Source organism: Prosopis cineraria, unplaced genomic scaffold (assembly GCF_029017545.1).
Source record: "Prosopis cineraria cultivar Desert tree isolate PC_DT_omini unplaced genomic scaffold, ASM2901754v1 PC4, whole genome shotgun sequence".
Taxonomy (NCBI): Eukaryota; Viridiplantae; Streptophyta; class Magnoliopsida; order Fabales; family Fabaceae; genus Prosopis; species Prosopis cineraria.
The window spans coordinates 36,881,865-36,906,473 of NW_026555335.1; the positions used below are offsets into that span (position 1 = coordinate 36,881,865).

Consider the following 24,609-nt stretch of genomic DNA (forward strand, 5'->3'; position numbering starts at 1 on the left):
ATGAGAATTTTTTTTTTATGTGGATCTTGAAATCAATTTTTCAAAATATTTTCCAGGACATTTGACGGAAAATCAGACGTGTGATTTATTGATCTACAAACGAAAGAAAGAGAAATATCAATGGCAGTCTAATTACTCTAGGGAAGGTAGATCTTTTGTCTTAGCACTTTGTTAGTGGGAATTGACCTCGTGAACCAGATATATCAAACCCAGATATTAATTCTTTTCTTCAGTACGAGTTTATCCGACATATATAATAGAAATCTATATAAACTTAACAAGCCCAAAAACTCAGGGAATAATTATTTTGTGATTAAAAAAATCATAATTTTTATTCTTGTCTGATCTGCTGCTTGTGCTAATTACTTTTGAATTCTATAGGAATATTGATAACATTAGGTCAAGTCAACATAGAAGTTGCAGCGAAGATGGATAACGACCTAATTAGTGCCAATGTGAACATGTATATATAATGGATATATCATATGCTAAAAATTTTTTAAAAAATATTTTTGTATGTTGGAGCTCTTAATTAATTATTTTAAATCATGACAAAAAATTTTAATTATAATAAGTAAATTAATTATTATATACTCCCTCCATTAAAAAATGTAAGGCATTTTTTGAGGAGTTAGATGTTCAGAAATGTAAAGTATTTTTAGTATTTCGAGGTGTAACAATTACTTTTTTTAAGTGTCCCTATTGATAGTAACTTTATATTTATTATAGGGTGTTTAATAGGAATAAATAAAAAAGATATGGTTAGTTTGAAAATAAGTAATCACTTTATTAAAAGGTAAAATTTGATTAAAAATACTTTATATTTTTAAACGAAGGGAGTAATGTTTTTAATAAGATGAAATTTAAGCATGCAAGTTATCGTTTCAGTTAACTCATATAATGATGTTTTAAAAAGAGAAAGGGCTAACGCCAAATTTAATAACCTACATTGCTTAGGCCTTAAATTAAGTTACCATATTGTGGAATACCGAATAATGTAGGTCGAATTCTCCTAGTAAGATGAGTTGTAAATGATTGAATGAATCCAAATGAGTTCAAAGACTGATAAAACAGATTCAAATGAGTGGATTTAGTTACCTAAATTGTTTGCTAGAAAATAAACCGAATTAATGGTTACGTGGTTTCTAGTTTAAAGTGAAAACGCAAGCAAATGTGTTTGTTGAATAAATGTCATTGAAGATTCTTAAAAGTGAGATTCATAAGCTTTCCTAGCCGTTTATAATGTAATTCACCTTACTCATCGGTCTAAATTAGTCTTAGATAATTATCTAAACATAGTCGAAGTTGTTGCAAATTCCTTATGGTTTTGTGTGATGGAGATTCATAATGAAATGAAAAGAAAGCTAGAAATGAAAGGAGAGAGAAGGGAATAATGGTGTTGACGTTGATTGTCGGGATCGGAACGTCACCTGGTGATTATATTGGTGCAAATCATCTAGCTTATGGCAAAACTGGGAGAAATTGGCAGCGTGGAGACAACATTTTTTTTTTTGGGCTTATGGCAAATCTTAATTATTTTTTGAAAAATAATTATAATTTTTTTAGGGGTTTCCATAGATATACAAAGTAATCATATTTTAAGTATTAATGTGAATATCTCTCTTAATAAAAATTAAAACTTTAATTTCTCATATTATGAGAGATTAGCCACATTTGCTAGACCCACCCTTTGTGAGTATTAATATTGTTAATAAATATTTATTTTAATATTAAGGCCCTAAACTTTGACTCAATTAGGGATAAGATTTTAATTGAATCAAAATTATAATTAGATTTTTCTTATTTTAAAATAAATTATAATTTTAAATATTTATTAATTAGATAAAATATATTTATTTCTTTTTATAAAGTAGAGAAACAACCACGGAAAGTTTCTCTCAGACCTCACACAAACAACTTAAACAATGAAAATTAACTTTTAATCATTTAAGTTTACTTCAATTATTAATTTGATCTTTCAAAGTTTAATTTTTGTTAACTGGGTCTCTTAAACTTATTTTAATTATTGATTTTGTCTTTATTGATTGAGGAGTTGACAGTAATATTGTTGAAATTTATTGACATAGATTGTAGAATGTTGGTAACAACTACGTGGAATAATGAGTTAAGTAAAAAAAAAAAAAGGTACGAAAACTTTAAAAACAAATAAACAAAATGCAATTTAAAATATTAGATTGATAAAAATTAAACTCATTCAAGGGGTAATTTGTTTTTAGTTAGTTACATAAATTATGTTAACTTATCAATACAATTATTGACTAATTATATGAGGTGTAAATTAATTAAAATGACTATTAAAATTCAGTTCCTAGTTGAGTCAAAGTTTAGGGCCTTAATATTAAAATAAATATCTAAAATTATAATTGATTTTTCTTAAGAAATAATTAAGATTTTTATACAACAAATAATTAAGATTTATTTTAAGTAAAAATGTTGTCTCCACTCCCTACTTTCGAATCTGTGGCTATCAAAGGAAGAAGCAACCATAGCAACAGCCATTGGATTAAATGGAGAAGAATGGATGGCGATGATTTGCCCAACTTAATCATCAGGATTTTGGAACCCCTATGGAAAATTGTCTTTTTTAAAGAACATGATTCAGATGTTGCGAGAAAATATTTTTTGTAAGATATTTGCTTGTGAATTTGACAGAAAATCAAACATGTACTTGTTGATCTGAGAGATTCATGGCATTATAATCAATCCACTCCATAGCCGTATTTAACAAACTTTTCATTATCAATTTTACAAAGCACACAAGCATAAAAAATTGACCTGGCAGGTTAGTTAATATATTTACCCCATTCAAAAAGGGGCTTGAGCAAATCTGATTCCTCGGCCGTTGAGCTATTGATAATTGATACCCATCAAATACCATGCATATGCCAACGGTGCTTGCCCTCCTAATGACACTTGGAGAGCCTTGCACAAATTTATTGCTCAAATGCGTTAGTTTTTTCTAATCCCATTCACCCATTTTACCCATAATTTGTCCCTTTTTTCGCAAGAGCTCATAAAAGCTTTGCCATGGCTGTCTGATTCCATAGTCTACAATCTTTTACGTTCAACCCCCTATATGCTTTTGAAAAGCAACATTGATTCCAGGAGACAAAAGCATTGGCACTGCCATTTTCTTTGGATCCCCATAGAAAACTATTGCAAGCATCAAATAGAAAACCACTGATTTGTGAATTCTTGTAGGCAATCTTGGTTCCATATACTGCATGTAGTCAGAACTATAAAGACATGAATATAAAAAGGACAAATCTCCTTTCCAAAAACAATAGGGAACAAATCTAGTCAACTAATTAGGCAATTTTTGCAAATTAAGAGGACGAGACTTCAATCAGATTCAGTGCCTGTTAGGCATACCATTTGCAAGCCCAAATCATATATTGAAACGAAGATAATAAACATGTTAAATTTTTCAATTATATGTGGATTGGAGCATGTGCTTGTAACCTGAGGGAAGGTAAGATCATCAATGGTAAGTAGTAACCCTTCTAGGAAAGCCTCTTCTGTTGCTGCTTCTGAATTCATGTGTACATTGGCAACAATAACATCTTAAATTTTACGATCTTAGGAGCACAACAATCATGTTCCAACACATTCTATCTACCACATCATGTTCAAATGATTCAGCATGTAGTATTCAAACATGATCCCTTAACTCACTTTCACAAAGATATCATCATCTAGTTAAAATTGCTGAAAGTCCAGAAAAACTTGAAAAGGACATCTAATGTCTGCTCCTATTTGTCACTTATCCATTCACTGCAACTTCTCCGTTGATCTAAAGTTATCGTATCAGTCAATTTCACTTCATTATTCCTAGAATTCAAGATCAGAATAGCCCCATAGGAAATGGCATGCAATGGTAGTCCGTGTTCTCTCCCAGAGGTTCAGATATAAACCTCGCTTCAGATCAGGGAGAAATTTCAATCTAACCTGATGACATCAAGAAAGACAGAAATGCTTGGCTTCATGCCTCGTAACAATCCCATTCAATAACACCTCATAGCAACAAACTTCTTTTAGTGAAAAAGCCAAAAACATTTAGAAACTTAGAATCTCCTTGTTCTAATAAAGGGATCTTGTTAGAAAATAGATCTCATAGTAGTAGTCCATTTTTCAACAATTTTATTTGTCCATTTTTACAGTCAGTGAAAAAAAGTGCTCACATTATCATTCATTCTTGAATCATACAAAGTGATTTGTACTCCAACAATGTGCCCAATAAGGCTACCAATCAAAACAAACCATATGGGCGAGTTTGCTGGATTGGAGTATCTGAAACCGGAGTTTCAGAAACTCCACTACTATCGCAAACGAAGAAATTGCCTCAAAACATTTGCGTCAAACACGGTTTTGGGACAGAGTGCGTTTGCTTGACTAACAGCCCTTAATGTTATTCAAGTACTGAAATCACAACTAGACAATTGAAGAAAATTGGAAAAACACAATGAAGTATGAGTGTGATAAATTGAGATGTGCCAGCGATAAAAGGGCCTAAAATATCCGAAATAGTCAAAATCAGGCGAGTGACACTGGCAAATTGAATATCGCAAGTTTGTAAAGATGATTGACTGGACCGTAACTTCAACATCGAGATCCAATCAAGAAGCTGAACTTGCTTTAAAGTTTTCTCAACTTAAAATCTCAACGAAAATTGGTCTGAAAACGTTCGTCTTGATCATGTCTATAAGAGATTCGACAAATTTTTGCATTGGTGGTCGAATCTCTCATGGACATCGATCAAAAACGAACGTTTAAAAAACCTACACGCTGCAAAATTACGAGACAGAATCGCAGAAATGCTGGGAAAGAGAGACGGCCATGTTCAATTGCTTCGTAATTCAAGTTTCTATATATATAGAGATTGGCATTAGGGTTGTTTGACATAGTGGGCTTTTTTAGGACCTCGGCTTAAACTGGCTCTGGCCCGTAAGGCCCATATTGACCTTACTCGATTTTCATGAACCGAAAAAAAAAAATAACAATGAAGAAAAATTAGAGCCCGGGAAGGAGAAAGAAGTGGCCCTAAACCCCTTATAGTTATTTGTTGTAGTGATTATTTTAATTTTTAATACAATAAATATCAGTTTAACTCAATTATCACATGATTTTTTTGTGCATCATATTAGGTGAATTTATATGAGTTGAGCTCTAATCTCATTTAGCCAAGATGAAATTTCTAAATTTAAACTTTTATACTTATAATAAAAAAAATAGACCTAGTTTATAAATTCAGCCCTAATAAGCTCATGGCCTAAAAAGGCCAACTTTATTTTCAGTGTGTTTGGATAGTAAAAATAATTAATTTTTGGTCCAAAAAATTAATTCTTCACAAAATTATCCAAACACTAACTTTTTTGGAGAATCGATTGTTGGGCCAAAAATTGATTATTTTTGAAAGCTGAGAATCAGAGCTTTTTCGAAAAAGCTTGTCAAAAATGTTGGGAAAAAAATATAGGCCCAAGAAAAATTACAAAGAAAGCACATAATTTAATAAAAATAAAACCAAACTCTCTTCATTTTTCTCTTTTTTTCTTAATAAAATTTAAACTTTATATCTTCAAAAAATAATATTTGGTATTTAAAAATTAAATTATATAGTAATTTATATAGTTAAAAATTAATTCTGATTAAATTATCTAAATATCTTTAATTTTGTTAAAATTAGTTTTAAAAAAAATAGTATCCAAACACATTACGTTATAACATAATCAATTATAATTAAAATCTACTACTTAATCAATTATTTTCATAATCTGTTATATCCAACTGAAATTCAAATGGATACTAAAGTTTAGGATTGACTTATATGCATGTCCTTTTATTTTTTTAAAAAAATTAGAAATTAAAGTTGAAACCCTTAACTTAAGACCTCTTTTCTTTCTTTCATTTGTAGTACAATTCTCTATAGACTCTAATATAAATTATTGTTAATTAATTTATATTTTTCTAAGAAAATTGTTAAAGTCTTAATTTTTAAAAAAATTTTATATGTCCTCAATCATATCCTTGAGTGAATAAATCTAATATTTGACTTATTTAATAAAACATTCTCATTAATTATTTGAGTGGAATATAGTAAAGTAAGTCTAAATTATATAAAATCCTCCTCAATTTTAAGTCAGATACATATAACCTTATTGTTTACATATAGTTTAAAAATCACAACTTTAACTTTCAAATTTTGACCGTTAACCCCTTATTGTTTAAGTGATAGTTAAATTATCCTAAAATATATGCTATGTCAGCAGACTTTTTAAAATTATTGGACGGTTTAGAGGTGTTGCCCTGTTCGGACAGGCCTAATTTTTTTGCTTTTTTTTTTTTCTCTCCAGTTTTTAGCTAGCCTCCTCAGTTATAAAAAAACAATTATTGGATGGTGACATGCAATCTTTTTTTTATCAATCATTAATTTATCTTGATAATTTGCTCCTGGGCAATTTTGTAATTTTCTTAGTGGCAATCTCTAATTCCTACCTCCTTCCATTTTGTTTTCCTTTTGCTCTCTCTGCAAATCTTTTATGTGTGCGATTGGTTTTTGACATGAACTTATTCTGCATAAATAAATTTAAGGAGCTATTAACCAAAAAAAAAAAGAAATTATTGTTTTTCCAATGAAGACAGTGAGAAGCTTCAGGAAACAATTCTAGATTTAAAGAAAGTAACGGAAATGGAATGCGTAAGAATGATTTTCAAACGAAGAAGATAATTAAAAGTAGAATAAACATTACAAATAAGAAAGACTTGTGATTTCAGAGAGATAGAGAGCAGACAAGGTAAGAGACTGCGAATTGGGATTGTTATGAATAGAATCATAAAATTGCCCATTTGCAAATTAAGAGTATAAATTAATTGAATGCATTAAATCACATGTCATCTTTCAAAAAATTTTATATACTTTGATGTGGCATGAATTCTATTAAATTTAATGGTCATTTTTTTTAATAGAAGGCCACAGTAAAATCATGTAAAACGACCAAAAACAAAAATCAAGTCATTTCAAAAGCCAAAAGGCTACTACAGTCTGCAAGTGGTCTGTCAAAAAGGTAGTATCAAAATCGTCTCTTGAAGCCTTGTGGGCTAGAAGATCTACGCATCAGTTGGCTTCTCTGTAGATATGATCAAGGGTGATTTCTTAATTTTTCATAATGAGATTTCTGATATTCCTGATAGTTGCTAAAATGGCTAGGATCGAAGTTACTATTAATGAGGGACAAAGCCTCTATAGAGTCAATGTAAACATTCACTCTGTAAATCTTTGCATCCCAGCACATGTTAAGTCCTTCTAAAATTCCTATAAGTTTGGCCGCTATGTTAGGTCGATAACCCAAATTTTTGGAGAAACCTTAATCCAGCTACCCTTGTCATCTCTGATAAGCCCTCTACAAGCAACTACACCATTACGTTTAACTGAGCCATCAACATCCAGTCTAGCCTACCCAGGATTAATAAGATTCCATCTAGCTTCATGCCTAGTGTCAATTTTACTCAAAGGGTCAAGTTTGGATTAAAGTCTCATATCATTGATAATTTGGCGTGTGCCGGAGAAGGTGATGTTGTTGTTCAAGTTGGCATTTTTAGAGTAGACTTTCTTGCATTTAGCTTTCCAAATGTTCCAACAGGCTTGTGCAAAAAGCTTCTTCTGTGACTTTCTGCTTCATTTTTGACATTCCATAATATCCAGTCCTGCATATGAAGAGAAAAGAAAATATTATGTTTGGAAGGATTAACCAATTTTTCCCATACCTCCCTAGCGTCATAACAGTCTCATAAAATGTGAATAGAGGAGTTAGGAGAGTTACAATTAAGGGGGCAAATACGATGCTAAATAGCATTCCCATTTGGGAGAGTATTGATTTGGAGTCGATCCCAGGTAGCTTTCTAGAGGAAGTATTTGATTTTTTTTTATAAGTAGGCTATTTTCAAATTTTATGCCATATATGAGAGTGATCCTAGGTTTAATGAGATTCAATTGCCTTGTCAGCAGATTTTATAGAGAAGTTGCCATCATTAGATGGCCTCCAGATAATAGTATCATTTCCATGATGGCTATTAAGAGATTGCATGAGGGAAATATGTTTAACAGCTTCTGGTTGAAGGCAACGACGAAGAATATCAAAATTCCAACCACCAGTTAGCTTAAACTCTAGCATGAAGAATAGGATCGGTATTGTGATGAGCATAATTCACAAGAGGATCAGGCAGAGAAGTCTATTTATCATACTAAAAGGATGTTTTAGCACCATTTCCTACTTTCCAACCAATATGAGACATGAATCTATCCCAGATTTTGCATATGCTACTCCAAATGTAAGACCAAGAATTTGGTTTAACGACCATAGGGATAGTGGGTTTTTTGCAATTATATCTATCGCGTAAGACCTAAACCCACAGACGATTAGGTTTAGTGATAAGACCCCACCAGAGTTTTATGATAAAGGCAATATTTTGATTTTTAAACTTTTTGATGCCAAGACCCCTATCTTTTTTGTCAAAAGTGCCGTGTTCCCAAGAAAGAAGGTGGGGTTTCTTTAACCTTTCAGATGAATCCCAAAGGAAGTTTCTAGCAATTTTATCTAAATCCCTCAGTATATTATCAGGTAAGAACATAGTTTGCACGATGTAACTAGAAAGAGCCGAGAGAATAGATTTTATAAGAATAGATTTTCCAGCTATGTTGATGTATTGACTTCTCTAGTTGGCCAAGCAAGAGTTCTTCTTATCATTCAAAGGAGCAAAGGTTAGTTTATAAATCTTCTTATGAATAAGAGGAATTTCAAGGTATTTGCCAAGGTTGCCATGAGAGAAATTCCAAGATCTTTGCTAATTTGTACTAATATGTTGATGTTCACATTTTTAGAACAGTAAAGCTTAGATTTGCTAGTATTGATCTTCTGTCCTGAAACATTACAGAATGTCAAAAGACATTGTTGGATGATTCACGTTTGGGGAAGAGATAATTTTACAAAAAGCAATAAATCATCAATGAAAAAAAGATGAGAAATAGGGAGCCCATTAGGTGTTAGCTTAATTGGTTTTCATTCATTGTTATCAATGCTATCTAGAATGCAATGACTTAATCGTTCAATATAAAGAACAAAAAGGTAAGGTGAAAGAGGGTCTCCCCCACGAATGCTTTGAGAAGGATTGAATTCTTTAAAAAGTTTGCCATTCCATAAAATTCTCAAACTCGTAGTGGAGATAGCCACCTGTATTAATTTCCTGAAGTGACTATTTATCCTAATAGAGTTGAGAGTATTGTCAATAAAATTTTAGGATGATCTATTAAAAGTCTTTTTGATGTTCACCTTGAGAGCCATGTAGCCTTTTTTCCTAGATTTGTTTCTTATAGAGTGGATGATTTCTTGAGCAATAATAATATTATCACTACTTTGCCACCCTTGTATGAAGCTACTTTGATAATCACCAATAAGATGGTTCTTGCAATCACATAAGTGCAAGGAGAGGATTTTGGTGATAATTTTGTAACTGACATTACATAGAAAAATAGGACGGAAGTCTTTCATGCAAGTAGGGTGATCAATCCTAAGAATTAAAGTGATGAAGGTGTCATTAACCTGTCTTATATAATCTAGCTCTTTAAACACTCTTTTAACAAGATTGAAAATGTTATCCTTCATGTTATCCTAATAAGAGTGAATAAAACCAACATTAATACCATCAAGTCTCAGAGATTTGAAGGTTCTAATATCAAAGGCAGCACTTTTGATTTCATCCTCAGTCACTTCCTTATGTAATAATTGAAGTTGGATGGAAGATAGAGGGGGAAAGCATTTGGCTGTAAAAAGAGTAGGTCTGACATTAACATCTTCTTTAAAGAGGTCTTCAAAGAAGGAAACGGCCATGTTTTTAAGGATAACTTGATCCTTTATCCAGTTGTCATCTTTACCTGTCAGAACAAGAATTTGATTTCTTTTTTTCCTAATAATGGATGAATTGTGAAAGAATTTTATATTCTGATCCTCCCACTTAAGCCATTTACATCTAGACTTCTGAAACTAAATAAGCTCTTCTTGCAAATGAACTTTGTTACAGTCTTCTCAAAGAGATTTTTCTAACTTTCTAAGGAAGTAATTATCTTTGTGGCTTCTATTTTTATCAATTCTTTCCAATCTCCTTATAATTCTTTTCTTTTTAAAAGAGATGCTGCTGATGTTTTTCATTTTTCCAAGTGGTGGCAGAATTAGCAAATCTAGTAGCTCCCTTCTTCCAATTATTATTTGTCCAAGAATCTTTGATAATAGGAAGGAAAGATTCTTCAAGCATCCAAGCAGCATGATAGCGAAATGGTTTTAATTGATGTTCTTGGGAGGCCTTTTTAAACAATTGGATTTCAATCGGACGATGATCAGAACTGTATTTAAGAAGGTGGAAGGAATTGGCTTAGTGCAATTTGAGTCTCTATTCAGTATTGCAGAAAGCCCAATCAATCCTCTCTTTTACATTACCATTCTCCCAAGTAAATCTGTCACTAATGAAGTTGAGCTCAAGAAGTTTGGAAGAATTTATACAATGTCTGAACTATTTCATAGATCTCCAGTTGAAATTCATCCACCACATTTATCATCACATGAAAAATAAGAATTAAAATCATTATGACAAGCCAAGGATTAAAATTATTATTAGCTATAGAAGTAATGGAATCCCAAAACATATCATGATGTAGAAGATTAGGATCACCATAAACACATGAAAGTAAACAGGAGTAATTTTTGGCTAAAATGTTAACCTTACAATGCAACAATTGAACATTAGAATAAGTATAATTAATGTTAATATATTATTATCCCATAATAGCCAAATACCGCCAGCACAACCAATTGCTTCAATTCAAATTCAATTAGAGAAACCCAACTTATTGACTATTTTATTAGCTCTAGAGCCACTAGTTTGAGCTTTAAGTAGGATAAGGATTTGAGTGTGATAAGTTTTAGTAATTTCTTTTATATATTTAAGAAATTTTTTAGCACAAGCACCTCTACAGTTCTAACAAATTAAATCATTAAATTTCCAAGGAGAAATGGAGAAGATAAACCTGGATATAGACTATTTGTTTAAGATTTCCAAGGAGTCTTCAACTGGGTCATCATTAAATTCATCATCTTCCATATCATCATTTTGAACAGAATTTTGATAATCTTCATCAAGTAAGTCATCATCAATGATATCATTTTCATCATTAATTTGAATAGGGTCATTCTAATTATCATTCAGACTCATTAATTTATTTAAATCTTTAGGATAGCCCTCTTTGTATTAAGTTTCAGGAACAATGCTGAGATTGAGATCAGGGTCTGGAGGTATCCTATGGTCAAGTGAGAACATGGGTTGGATTTAGAATATTGCTTGATATTGATTTCTTTGTCTCTATTTGATTATTGCCAGACTTTAGGATCAAGGGAGAATAAAGCTTTAGATACGGTATGCTCAGTCTTTTTAGAGTAGATGATCATCTTGTTATTTTCGTTTATGGGCTTACTAAAGCCCATGTCTCTTTTATTTCCTCTCACAACATTGTGGACTCGTTTAGAAGGCCTATTAGGTGTGTTATTAGGCTGACATTCGGTTGAAGCCTCTTTGTCTAGATTTATTATGCTTGGGCCGTCCTATTTAAAACTTGGCCCATCATTGATAGCTAAAGGGGCTTTAACAAACTTCTTTCCTTCCTTTCAAGCTCCAGCCATGCCTTCCTCATCATTTCCTTCTTGCTCATCTAGCCTAGCCCTTTTTGTTCTAACATATTCTTTTTCATCCATACCTTTCTGACATTTTTCATAAAAGGGGCTTTAGGTGGAACGTTGGAAGGATTTTACCTATTTTTTGCCATCTGATTATGTTCTAGGCTGGACAAAATGTCAAATCTTAATTTGGAGGTGAAGCTTAATTCGTAATTTTGACGTGCAATCTGATTATCCGTTGGGTTCCTAAAAAATCAAGCATTTTTTAGATGTTTGTACTTCATCCATTCTCTAAATATCTCCTTTGGTGAGATGGTGCTTTTTTTTTTGTGAGTCCTAAGCTATATGATTCTGATGCTGTTCTTCTGCCTTCTTCGAGCACTATTGCTTCATGTTATTGTGTTGATCGAAATTATTTACACATTCTTTAGCTTTATTTTTACTTTTGTTCAAAGGATTGTGAGGGCAATTGTTTTTGTTGTGTCCATAGCAACTACATCCAAAGCAGATCACGTTTAAACTTTCATATTCCACATTATAGATTTCGTCCCTGATCAGAAACCTAGGAACCAATTTTTTTACAGATCCACTTCAACACTAATTCTCACAAATTTTTCTCTTTCTGTCTTCCCCTGTTCATCCTTAAAGTCAAATTTAGATAGGGAATTAGAGTCTACTTTCAAATTTTTCCCTATACAATTACCCAATCTCCATATTATCTCTTTGTCATAACATTGAATAGGAATATTAGTTAGCTTGACCCATAACGCAATTTTTCCTAAGATATTAGAATTTAGGTTAAAGCTAAGTAACCAACATTGCATAAGAATACAATGATCAAAGATTGTCCATGAACCCTTTGTGAGAATTCTATCATACGCTGATTGATCCTTGGTTCTAAAAATATAATAATTGTTAACAAGATCTACTAATTCAAAATCTTTTAGTTGCCACATCTTAGCTAACTTGAGTTTGAGAGATTTAGGATTGAGGTGTAAACCCAGAATGTTGATGACTATCGCGTTCATCCATAGTAAGCAGATTTTTTTCCACTCCTCATTAGTGATTTGGAGAGCTAGGAATTGATCCATTAGCTTTTTTGTCCTTTTCGATGGTGTCTAATTCTGGTCCAATTCCTTAGCAAGAGCTTCATTTTGGAGATGGCTTGTTTCTCTACCATTATTGATCTCGAAACATCCATCGTATCCCAGAAGCAAATCTTCATAGGAGATAAGGGTTTTAGATGATTGGAGCATTAATGGACTATTAATACTCGCATTAGATGCAGAAGCATCACCATTATGTATCACTCTTGATTGATCATCGTGATTCATTAACTTAGAAGGCTTATCATGTTAAATTTCAATTTCTGGTTCTTGCTGTGCCTTTAAATTTTTGTCAATCATTTCCTCATCTGGCTTTGAGTTGTTTTTGAGTAATGAGTCGATTTCTTCTTTAGATGCAGGTGGATTCATGATCTCTTCCTTGGCCGGTGAAGCTGAGAAGATGAAGTTGGGATGGAGTGGAGATTTTTCATTCATGGGGTAGAGCACAAGAACAGAGCTATTTTCAAAGCCTATACTTTTTGTATCAACTATAATTTAATGGTCATTTTAACAACAAGAGGTCAATGTCAAAATCTTAAAAATTAAGGGTGTGATTTTTTCAACTTCTAAAGATGAGATTGAGAAAATTGATGGTATTTTGTGTATTTTTGCCATAAAATAATGGTATAATTAAAAAAAAATACAACCTACTCAATATCTAATTGTCCATCAAGCAGAGTTTCTAAAAAATCTTTTATATTATGATCCAAAAAGTGCAATATAATGTCTTCCTCATTAAAAAAATAAAAGTAATACTTCCTCTGTTAAAAAAATATAAGGTATTTTTTAAAAGTTATATGTTAAAAAATGTAAAATATTTTTAATCTTTCAAAGTGTAATCATTGCATTTTTCTCAAAAGTGTTTTTAATGAATAAATTGTTTTATATTTATTTTAGAGTAAAACATCCTATTAAATAGCAATAACTATAGAAAGATTGTATTAGTTTGAAAATAAGTAACTACTTTATTAGGGGTAAGATTTAGTTAAAAATATCTTATACTCCCTCCGTCCTAAATTATAAGATATTTTTAGATAAAATTTTACATATTAATAAACTTTATTAAATATACTTAACAATCTTATCTTTCTAAAATAAAAATATAAACTTTCAAGAATACCCATCATTTAATATATTAAAAAAAAGAAACAAATATTAATTATAGAGAGAGAAAAGGTAATATTGTAATTGGTGCATTTAATGAAACCTTAATCTACTCAAAGTGTCTTATATTTTGAGATAAAAAAATTCCTTCAAAAGTTTTTTATAATTTGAAATGAAGGGAATATTTTTTACAGAAAAAATACCACAGTTACAATTAGTAATGATGAAGACAAAGGTAATGAAAGTGGAATAAAATGTAACGACCAAGAATTATGGCCTCCCTTTAGATTATTGCTAGACCATTTTATATTGGTTCAAGTGTTTGATAGCAATTATCGATTATTTTTATTGTAATTTTATAAATTAGTCATGAATTTTGAATTAAATATTTATTTATTGGACAAAAATTAAAATACACACACAAGGTCCTAAGGCTGCTTGCCCTTGCTCCAATTTTGAATGAGCATAATTTAGTAATCAGTTCCAAGCACATCATGTTTATGTTGAAAGAATCAATTCTCATGCTAATTTTTATATAAAGCATTATTATGTAGCAAATAATTGCATCATATTGATGGCAAAAAAATTGCGTGATATATGATATAATTTTGTTTGGGGGAAAACCACATTGAAGGGCTGTAAGAACACATTAATTGTGAAAAAGGACCAAAGTAATCTAAATTTATTATAGTCCCTGATGTCAAATCTGACAATAAAATTGAAGATGATAAGACAAAAGTAACCCTTCTAAATTTTAGCCGGTAGAAATATTTTGACGAACATGCATATAGAAAATGACAAATAATGATAATAGCTTTAACAAGCATAAGTGTGAAAAATACAAAATGTAATATTTTAACAAGCATGCTAGTAAAAACATAATTGAGTATATTGTTTTGGCAAGCAGGCACATGTAAAATGACAAATAACCATAATGTCATTTACAAACTTAAGTGTGAAAAATGACTAGTATGATGTTCTAAAAATTGTGATGGTGAGAAATGACAAGTAATGATATTGTTTTAACAAACATGTACAAGAAAATGACAAATGACCATACCACAAATACAAGAGATACTCTATTCGTTCAAAAACGTAAGGTATTTTTTGAAGAGTTGGATATTTAAAAATATAAAGCATTTTGTCTTTCAAGGTGTAATTATTGTCTTTTTTTTATAAGTGTCCCTATTGATAATGACTTTATATTTATTATAGGGTGATTAATAGAGATAAATATGAAAAGATAGGGTTAGTTTGAAAGTAGGTAATTACTTTATTGAGAGGTGAGATTCGGTTAAAAATGTTTTATATTTTTTAACAGAGGGAGTAACATGTACAATGTTTTAAAAATTATGGTGGTAGAAAATGACATGTGAGTGAATTGTTTTAATGAGCATGCATATAAGAATGACAAGTAACAATAATAATTTAACAAGTGTAATAATTGAAAATGAAGGCCATGATTTTTTTTTTAAATATTTGCTCCTCCACTCTTTTTCTTAGATGTGACGTCAAGGATTTCACAGTAAATTTAGAATACTTTAATCCATTTTCACAATTAATATATTCCACTGCTCTTCAATGCGATTTTTGCTATTTTTTTAATTATAAAAGTTTTACTTTTTACAGCCCTTACGCGGAATTATGAAAGATTTGATATTGGCAAAGCAAACATGCAAAGCCTAGGAAGAGATTGAAAAGATAATATTGTAATAATAACAAAGCATGCAACTAACAACAAGATGGTGTACATGTAAACCAAGCTTTGAATCTAATTAGGGAAGGTAATTTCTTCTTCTTCATCATCCAACGTCGACATATACATTTGATCCATCCATGAAAGCTCCGTATTTCCACCTTCATCATCATCTTCAGAGCCTCTCTTCTTTTCATAGACTCGGCACAGGACCCATTCACTTGCATCCTTTAGATTGAATCAACAGGACAAAACAGCTCATCAATTTTCAATCAATCTCCATGAGAAATTGTGAATATATACTGGATTGGCCAAACTATATATAACATATAACTAAATAACTTACTGGTTTTGGAGTTCCTCTAGTGTTTATACGAGACGTATTGTGAGACCCAGAAGAGCAAAGATGGTACTCTTGCATGACCCAGCTGGTTTCAGTGTCATGAGGAGCTTCTCCATTATTGAATACTAAATATTTCTTGATCCCAACTTTCTTTCCAGCAGCTGAGACTACTGACTCAGTTACTCCTATTTTCTTCCAATACCCACTTTCTGTCGCTCTTTTTTTCTTATACTTGGTGAAGAAATAGAATTGGTTTCCACTTGACAACGCCTTCCCTGGTACAAACACAAGGTTAATTTAACAAAGATTCAGAACACAACATATTACTCTGAACAGTCATGTCAGATATGTGTGTGTGCGCGCGTGTGCGTGCATACCGTTGAGCTGGAAAGGCTGAGAGAGAGAGAGATCAAGATCAGGGATGATATTGGGATGGCAGGGTAGAAGAGAAGCCTTGGGATAAAGAAAGTGAAGAACCAGTTCCTCATCTGTTGGAGAGAAGAGAAAGCCAGGTGGAAGATTCACCCTTTCACTTCCCATAATATTTCCTGTACTTTGAGATTTTAGCTGTGGATTTTGACGCCGACTCTAGCTTGGTGATTTATACACACACACGCAGGTAAAATAGTTGAGGGAAGAGGGAGAAAGCTTCCGGTTGATTATGATTCAAAAGAAAGAAAGCATGGAGTTATTGCAACTTGCAATACAAAAGGCGGCGCTATGTGGACTGTACATCATGAGAAAGTAGGGTCCTGAAACCTAACAAAACCAGCTTCGATACTTTGACACTTAAAGTTGAAATGGGAAAATTTTCACATTTAGTTCTCAAAGTTTGATTTTTAAAATCATTTCTTGTCTTACGGGCAAGCATAATCCATGATGCGCAGAACGTTAAGCAGCTGTCTTTCCCTTTCAAAAGGAAGTGGTTTCCCACTGGATCTGTGGAAGGAATTCATATGGAAGAAGCAATGATCAAGTTTAGCGTTGTGCTTATCAATATAATCATGTCCCCTCCCTCCTAATGACAATTCAACACATGTATTTTGGTGATTAAAAAACTTCTCTCACAATTTTACTCTACCAATGAACTCTAGATATAAAAGAAAAAAAAGGAGAATAACGATGTCTGAAAAAAAAAAATAATGACAATTAACTCCTTAACAAAATTTTATATAAAAAATGAGTTGCAATGGTCAATTCAAATAATTATAAATAAAAATTTTAATCATAATCTAATTATCAATTTAAATAAAAACACGTAAAACTTAAATATTTTATTTTTAATTTAAATGCTTGAATTTTGAATCATCTGAATTCATATCTTTAATTTATTTTTAAAAATATTTTGACGATGACCTAATTATAATTAATTTATTTTTAAAAATTTAAATGTCTTTAAAAAAATTATCAGGGAAGTCAGATCAAGTCAAATCAATTGTACCGGCGTGGATCTAGAAGGTTCCTTCGAAGACAATAGATTAACATATAATTTTGCTGCCAAATCTCCATTTTTTTTTTGGAGGATGACAGAAAGATCTTATTTTAATTAATTTAATGTAGGTTTTAAATGTTAAATTTTAAAAAATTATAAGTTTGATTATTTTGCAATTTTATTTTAATAAATTTGTAACTTCTATTCAAAGTTAAGAAAAATAAATTTATTTATTTTTCAATCATATTAAATTTTAATAAGAAAAATAAATTTATAACTTTTGCAAATTTAAAAGTCAAAGTTATAAATTTATAAAATTTAACATTTATAAATTTATAAAATTTAACATTTAAAATATAAATTGAATTAATTTATCCTTTTAAAACCTCTATATCATTCATTCTTTTTTTTTCCCCCCTTTTTTCCCCCTCCATTTTTAAGATTTGTAATTTGCTTGTACTTGCAAAATTAGACTAGTCGTGTACCTAAAGCTATCATGATCACCTTTGTCCTTCAATTAATTGTATTCCTAGTAAACTTCGTTTTCTTCTATCCATTCTGAACCTTTCTAGTCAATAAGATAACTAGAAACAAAACTAGAGTGGGAATCTTGTTCCATCACGTAAACAATTAGCCACCCATTGTCAACGACTTTAAGGTTTAGTATCAGTTTCATCAGACATAATCAAGCTTATCTAAAACGTAAGTATTTGTTTTTGTGGACACTGGCATCCCGAAGTTCTCGTTTGGTTATTTTAGTCGGCAACAAATTGATCCTGACACATGTTTTACTGTGTAACAATTATGGCACTTGAAACTTACCTTCTGCCTCAGAAGACTAAAAGTTTATAGGGAAGTATATCGTGAAGGCGCCTTTTCAATGTGAAAATTTTGTCTTATTGTTACAAAGCTTTTACATGAAGACTCTGTTGCTTTCGTACCAGGCACCTCCATAGGCTGTCTTCCACAAAGATTAAAGACCCCACTGCATGATATCTTTCCATTCTGCTTAATTACCTGCACGTTAGGAATTGCATAATTTCTTGTGAGACCAAAAAGAGATTAAAAAAAAGTCACTGATATCAAAACGACATGATTCTTTTTTGGAGCAATCCTTCACAATGGGTACTATTTGTGAAGTGGGACCATGCACACGCATCAATACATCAAGTCATTGAGATGTAGAAAAGGAAAAGTTACATACAAGCTAGATCTGATTTTTACTAGGAATTTCACAGGGAATGTATGGCTTTTATCCTATCGATTGCTTGCTTAACCCTTGTTGATGGCTCTTCATAGAGAATCTTTGGGTCATCAAACTCAGATGCCAAACTCCGATCACCGAGAAAGGCACGGAATGAGTCTGCCACTGAATGTGAAAGAGATTTGAGATTATATCCTCCCTCCAAGAAAAACACACAGCGGCCTCCGCATAATTCTTTTGCTAATTGTTTTATATTGGATGCAAGCATGTAGTATGTTCCTGTTGTGTACTGCAGATTGGCTAGTGGATCCAACACATGAGCATCATACCTAACAAATGAAATCACAGGAAATTCCAGCTCAAACTCTGTTGGCAAAAACAAATAACACAAGGGAGTTCATTATTTGCTTTAGGGATCCAATTCAAATTTGATGGTTGGATTCAGTTGGCCAGTGTCTTTAACCCCGTAACTTGACAAGTACGTGGACATGAAAGTTACTAACAGTCATTTAGTTTTTCATCCAATCTTTGCTTTGACAATAATGGCTTATAGAAGGCTCACCCGGCAGAAACAAGAATGATGTCTGGCTTAAACCTCTGAGCAGAGGGCACAATGACTTCATCAAACACAGTTCGCATAGTAGTATCACCTGATCCTCCTGGAAGAGGCAGGTTTAATGTGGTTCCTTCTCCATCTCCAGCTCCCACCTCATCAAACTTACCAGTGCCAGGATAGCTTCCATCCTGAGTCATAAAAATGCTCAAATATAGCCAAAGACTTGAGAGCTTTCCAAGATGCAAAGTCACTTAATTTAAGCTTACAACGAGAGCTGAAGAAAAGATGTGAAATTTGGTTCAATAGATTTCAGGCAACTGGATGGAAACAAATGAAGAATGGAATCAGAACATACAGAACTCTTTTTTGAAGAAAAATATAGTACATTTATTTCTACCCAGTTAAGCAGGTTTGCAAGGAAATTTCAGAAAATTGGTGACCAAATCTAACCCATGTTGGACACTCATATCGGATATGATGAGATACCATTCGGCACTTTAAACTACATATGGACACTTTAAACTACATATGGACACTTCAGGTTTCATCATGTCTCCATGTCCAGTGTCTCATGTCATTGTCCAATTCCAAGCTTCAACCGCACAACAGTTACAATGTAGTGAAGCTTATATTTGCAACAGCACATGACTGAAATAATACAACTGAAGCTTACTCTGAGTGACATGGGCTCCAAAACTCAACAATTAAAACTAAAATCATGGGAAGAAAAGCCAAGTTTTCATAAGATATGAGCCTTGAGAATCAATAAAGCATGGGATTATATTTAGAAATCTGAACCAGTTTTTGTCTTACTTGGTGAGTTGAGAGGAAAAATATATCTGGATCATCATAGAAAGCATCATTCGTTCCATTCCCATGGTGGACATCGAAATCAATTATAAATACACGCTTTAGTCCATGTACACGTTGAGCATAACGAGCAGCAATGGCCACATTTCCAAAAACACAGAAGCCCATAGGCCCTTGTGGAACAGCATGATGTCCAGGTGGTCTTATCAAAGCAAAACCAGTGGGTGGATCTAGGCTGTTCTCTGACGCTGCAACCTGCATATGAAAATGAACATTAAAATTTATTATCCAGTGCGTTTACAATGGATGGAAGAAACCACCACAGAGGCTGTTTCCATAATTCGTGACACAAGCAACTGCCTCCCCCTTCCCACTCAAAAGGAAAGATACATAGATCAAACTATGCATCTATAGGGTCAAAATCAGCGTAAGAACATCCTACCTAAAATTAGTTTTAGAAAGATGAACTACAAAATCAAGAAAAGAAAATATGTTACGCTTAATTTCAAATCAAACTAAAATCAACTTGACTGCCAGTTTGGAGCAGTCTTAAAGTGAATGGTGGCATTATGCTCTCTTGGAATCAGCATTGGGTCCGAATGGATCCAAGTTTAAATTTTTCCAACAACAGACATTTTTTTCCAATATGGCCACAAGCACAACCATAAGAAGCATGAATATATATATATATATATATATCCAATGATCCGCCCACAGACCCACTTACCCCTCCCCAAAACACACACAGATTATCACTAAGAGATGGTCATGCGAGGTGGAGACATCACCACTGAGTCAACTAAGGCTAATCCGGCTCCAGCAGCAACTAATGACTCCTGGAATGTCTGCATTATTAGCACTACCATCAGAGAGCAAACAGATGAAAACGTCACAGTACTCCAAGCAGGATAGATGCATCTTCGACTACAACAACGTATAAAGTGTGTTGAATAGAATGATCTTCTGCAAATATATAAGCTTAGAACAAAGAAAAGAAAAGAAAAAAAGAGGAGGGAGAAACTTTAGGGTGTTACAGTGGCTGTAGCATATGTTGGTCCAGAGCCATCAATGAAAATAAGGCCTTTCTCTGAAGCTTGACCCATAGCCTACAACATTCAGAAGGGGTAACTATCAAAATTTTGAAATTTTCAACTGAAGTTAAAGTCATATTAAATACAAAAGGTAATGCTTTAGGAAAATAACTTTATTAACAGTGCCAAGGGACTGCGATAAAACGTGAAAACTGTGATCATAGAGAACTGACTGAAATGAAGACATTAGTTATATGTCTGTTATCCAGTGGCCAATTGAGCCAGCAATATTTATCCATACTTTTTTGTTTTTTACATCATTTCACAACTAAACCAGAAGAAAATATGCATAAAATAAAATTAATCAATAAATAACCATGTGCAAGACATATAATGTCAAAGCACTCATACAACAATCAAAAAATTTTCAGTATCATAAATTCCAAAGGGGGGTAAAGGCACAAAAAATGAAAGGCATAATAAGAGACAGAGGCAATTTGAAAGAGATCAGCAGTTTAGTATACGAACTTTCTAGCCACAACCTACAAGGATACATTATAAGTTATATAACCTCACACAAAAGGAATAACTGAAGTGAAGGAGAACTACTTGAAAAGATAAAAAGTATACCTTCTCGAGGCCAGACACATAGGCTCTAGCATGAACACTTGTGACATCATCTACTGAGGCAGGCACAAAGTTTTGAAGTTCAATGATCTCAGAACCCCGGAACTGATTACATTAAACAAATAAGTGGTTGCAGATATGATTGTACTTTTATTGTATGCCACAAGAGGCCACTATACAAGTATGACTAATCAGAACAGTGTTTTTACATTATAACCTGGTTAAGACGATATTGCAAAGACCAATATAGATGAAAAACAATAAGCTACTGAAGTACGATTTCCATTGCTTTTAGCACCTTTGAAGTGAGCTTCATTTCTTCAAGAGCATTCACAATTGCAGGAACCCTAAAATGTGATTCTGGATGAGATTCCTGTAAGAAATGGATTGCAATCAAACCAGCGTGAAAAGATCAAACATAGAAGCAACATATTAAAAAAAAAAAGAAATAGGAGGAAAGATTCATTATGTTTTGCCATAGAGCATAAAGTCTCCATTGGAGTCTCTGACTTGCCCCAAAAAAAAAAAAAAATTAAGGCAAAAGAACAGCACAAATGGTCATTTTTAGAAGGAAAAAAAAATTGAAATATGAGCAACAAGAATCTTCTAATTGAGTTCCATAACTAAATATATAAGAACAATGATATGCAACAAGCATGACTAAGGCACTCACAAAAATTCCATACAAATTCCCATCTACAGTGCTGTCTTAGGTACTAGTTGATAATTCATAACTAAGGCAGTATGCATAATTGCAGATATAAAGGTTGGAAAAAGGCACTAAGAAAATATACGTGCTACATCTTATCAGCAAATTGCTTCTTCTGTCTCATTCTATTAATCCTTTGTAGTTTGTGCCAGTTGTGTTTAGCCATCACAAACTTATCAAATTCTTTGTTCTTTTTTTACTCTCCTTTAAAGTTTATTCAGGTGACAGCAGTCATATTTATTAGTCTAGAACACATATTCCTTGACTAAGCATATATATGAATGCATAAAAAAAAAAAAAATCCAATTTAAGAGAACTTGGGAAGCTACCGATACATGGTGCTAGTAATTAAAGTTAATTATCATAGTTAGTTACTAAAGGAAGTCTGTACTCACTGTTAGCTAAATAAGTAGTTAGTGATTAACTAAATATTGTAACTACCTCCTTAATCATACAAGTAACTTAACAAAAGGCGACTGGGAAAGGATTTGGTGCAGATGAAATAATACAGTTTGAGTAAAGGTAGCTCAAAGCCACCAGTTTTATTTCACTGATTATCACCGATTTGTGCGATGAATTTTAAACTATTACAATCAGGCCCAAAAACTTTCGCAGAACCACAAATTTGTGAGTCTTATCTAGTTATCATGTCATGCTTCTAAGGAAAAATGGTAAAATAATGAAGGAATCAGCAAATATACTTGGTTGTGGCCCATGGCTGGAGCAACAGAATATATCAATCGCGCATCAATTAGCTGCTCTTTAGAAGGTATAAAGGAATCACTCCTAGTCGCCGCTGAACAGGATACAGGTGCTCCAATACATTTTGAGATGCATCTCTTGTCACCCTTCTGATTCTTATGAAATAATCTAGTTACAAAAATCTCATATCCAGATTACATCCATTGTAAGTCTTCCACCTGCTTAGTTGATGACCCCCCAGAAAGAACACACTTCCTGAAATAAGCAAAATTCTTAATCCTCTAGAAATACATAATAAAAAATTCTCCCTGAAATAAGCATAATTAGCACACAGAGAAAACTGCTTCGTACTGTATGATAAGGAAGAGAGCTAGCTACTCATAACACAAACATAATTTTGGACATTGAGTGTAATTTCCCAACATTGAGCTCCTTCGCAACTTGCAAGCATCCTCAATACATTTATCGTTATAAAAGGTATTTCTCAACCATCTCTTCTATTTCAGAAACAGAAGGATTGATCATATCAGAAACCATCAAAATATTGAAGTTAGGCAAAGCTTATTATGACAAAATGCCAATACTGAATTGAGCTAATGGGACAAACCTATCAACACTAATTAAAACGAATACTCATCAAGAATCAGATAACCCTGGCAATATATCAGAATCAACTTATCACTTATCAGGATCGCATCAAACAAAGATTTGCTTTGATTTTAGGAGGAAGACTTCATTTTAAGTCCCAGTTATAGATTAAAATCGAATTACGGAGGAAAAAGATACAGTACCAGAGAAACAAGGAGAGCCAGGGACAGTGTCGATTTGCATGGAGATGAAGATGAGTGACCACTCCACAACCGCCACAGGAACTTGCGGTCGTTAATACTTCGAAATCACCACTAACCCGCTTATCACGACACAACTAAACAAGCGTTCGCACGGGCAACGTTTGATTGCGAGATCATAGATTTTTTTTTTTTGGGGAAAAAGAGCATAGAATATATTATAGTTGTTTTTTTTTTAAATATTATGTTTAAGAATATAAAATATTTTAAATTTTTCAAACTATAGTTATTAAGGTTTTTTTAAAAAAATATCGTTGATTAAGGATGTAATTTACAAAAATTTTTAATTGAAATATTTTATTAAATAAAAATAAATATAATAAGAGTGTATAATTTTAAAGTCAAATCCAAATTTTTATTAACTCAAATGTAACATAATTTTTTTAAAAAAATAAAAAATAAAGGTAATTTAATGATTAAGCATTAAAACTTATTTTCAAGTAAGACACTTAGGAGAACATGAGAGATGTTCATGCATTTCATAGGACTTAGTATATTTACACCTTTTGTGAAATTTCAAGATAATTCTTCATCGTGTTGCTAATTGGTAGTACTCTCCTCTCAGTATCTCTATGTTGCATAATCCAATATTCCAACTATTTCAAGAGCATAAGCACTCCCCATTGTTTCACTTGCAAGATGGAAAAGTGTGATTTAATAAGAGCCCTATGGGAAATGGAAATGAAGATAATGAGGCAATGCAAAA

At 32.4% G+C, this 24,609-nt stretch overlaps 2 protein-coding genes and 1 long non-coding RNA gene across 6 annotated transcripts; all 3 read right to left on the reverse strand.

Annotated features, from left to right (window-relative positions):
* Positions 1 to 3,395: 3,395 nt before the first annotated feature.
* Positions 3,396 to 4,850, reverse strand: LOC129309557 (uncharacterized). Its single transcript, XR_008592928.1, has 2 exons — positions 4,203 to 4,850; positions 3,396 to 3,969 (listed from the first exon to the last, which is right to left on the reverse strand). It is a non-coding gene; the product is annotated as an uncharacterized LOC129309557 (long non-coding RNA).
* Positions 4,851 to 15,635: 10,785 nt separating this feature from the next.
* LOC129307731 (NAC domain-containing protein 104-like) lies at positions 15,636 to 16,740 on the reverse strand. Its single transcript, XM_054948602.1, has 3 exons — positions 16,362 to 16,740; positions 15,988 to 16,259; positions 15,636 to 15,869 (listed from the first exon to the last, which is right to left on the reverse strand). The coding sequence occupies exons 1-3, from the start codon at positions 16,522 to 16,524 to the stop codon at positions 15,717 to 15,719; spliced, it is 588 nt and encodes a 195-aa protein (XP_054804577.1). The 5' UTR covers positions 16,525 to 16,740; the 3' UTR covers positions 15,636 to 15,716.
* A 1,535-nt stretch (positions 16,741 to 18,275) lies between these two features.
* LOC129309348 (histone deacetylase 14, chloroplastic) lies at positions 18,276 to 24,005 on the reverse strand. 4 transcript variants are annotated; one of them, XM_054950903.1, is made up of 10 exons: positions 23,847 to 24,004; positions 23,055 to 23,310; positions 21,943 to 22,017; positions 21,648 to 21,749; positions 21,021 to 21,092; positions 20,775 to 20,831; positions 19,990 to 20,241; positions 19,183 to 19,364; positions 18,621 to 18,949; positions 18,276 to 18,433 (listed from the first exon to the last, which is right to left on the reverse strand). In XM_054950903.1, exons 2-9 carry the CDS (start codon positions 23,067 to 23,069, stop codon positions 18,649 to 18,651), a joined length of 1,056 nt encoding a protein of 351 aa, XP_054806878.1. In that variant the 5' UTR covers positions 23,070 to 23,310; positions 23,847 to 24,004; the 3' UTR covers positions 18,276 to 18,433; positions 18,621 to 18,648. The 4 variants fall into 4 exon arrangements, 3 of the variants coding, with proteins under 3 accessions (XP_054806878.1, XP_054806879.1, XP_054806880.1); XR_008592903.1 differs by lacking the exon at positions 18,276 to 18,433 and adding an exon at positions 19,443 to 19,450 and having other exon boundaries at positions 18,808 to 18,949; positions 23,847 to 24,005; XM_054950904.1 differs by lacking the exon at positions 23,847 to 24,004 and having other exon boundaries at positions 20,775 to 20,910; positions 23,055 to 23,122.
* Positions 24,006 to 24,609: the final 604 nt, after the last annotated feature.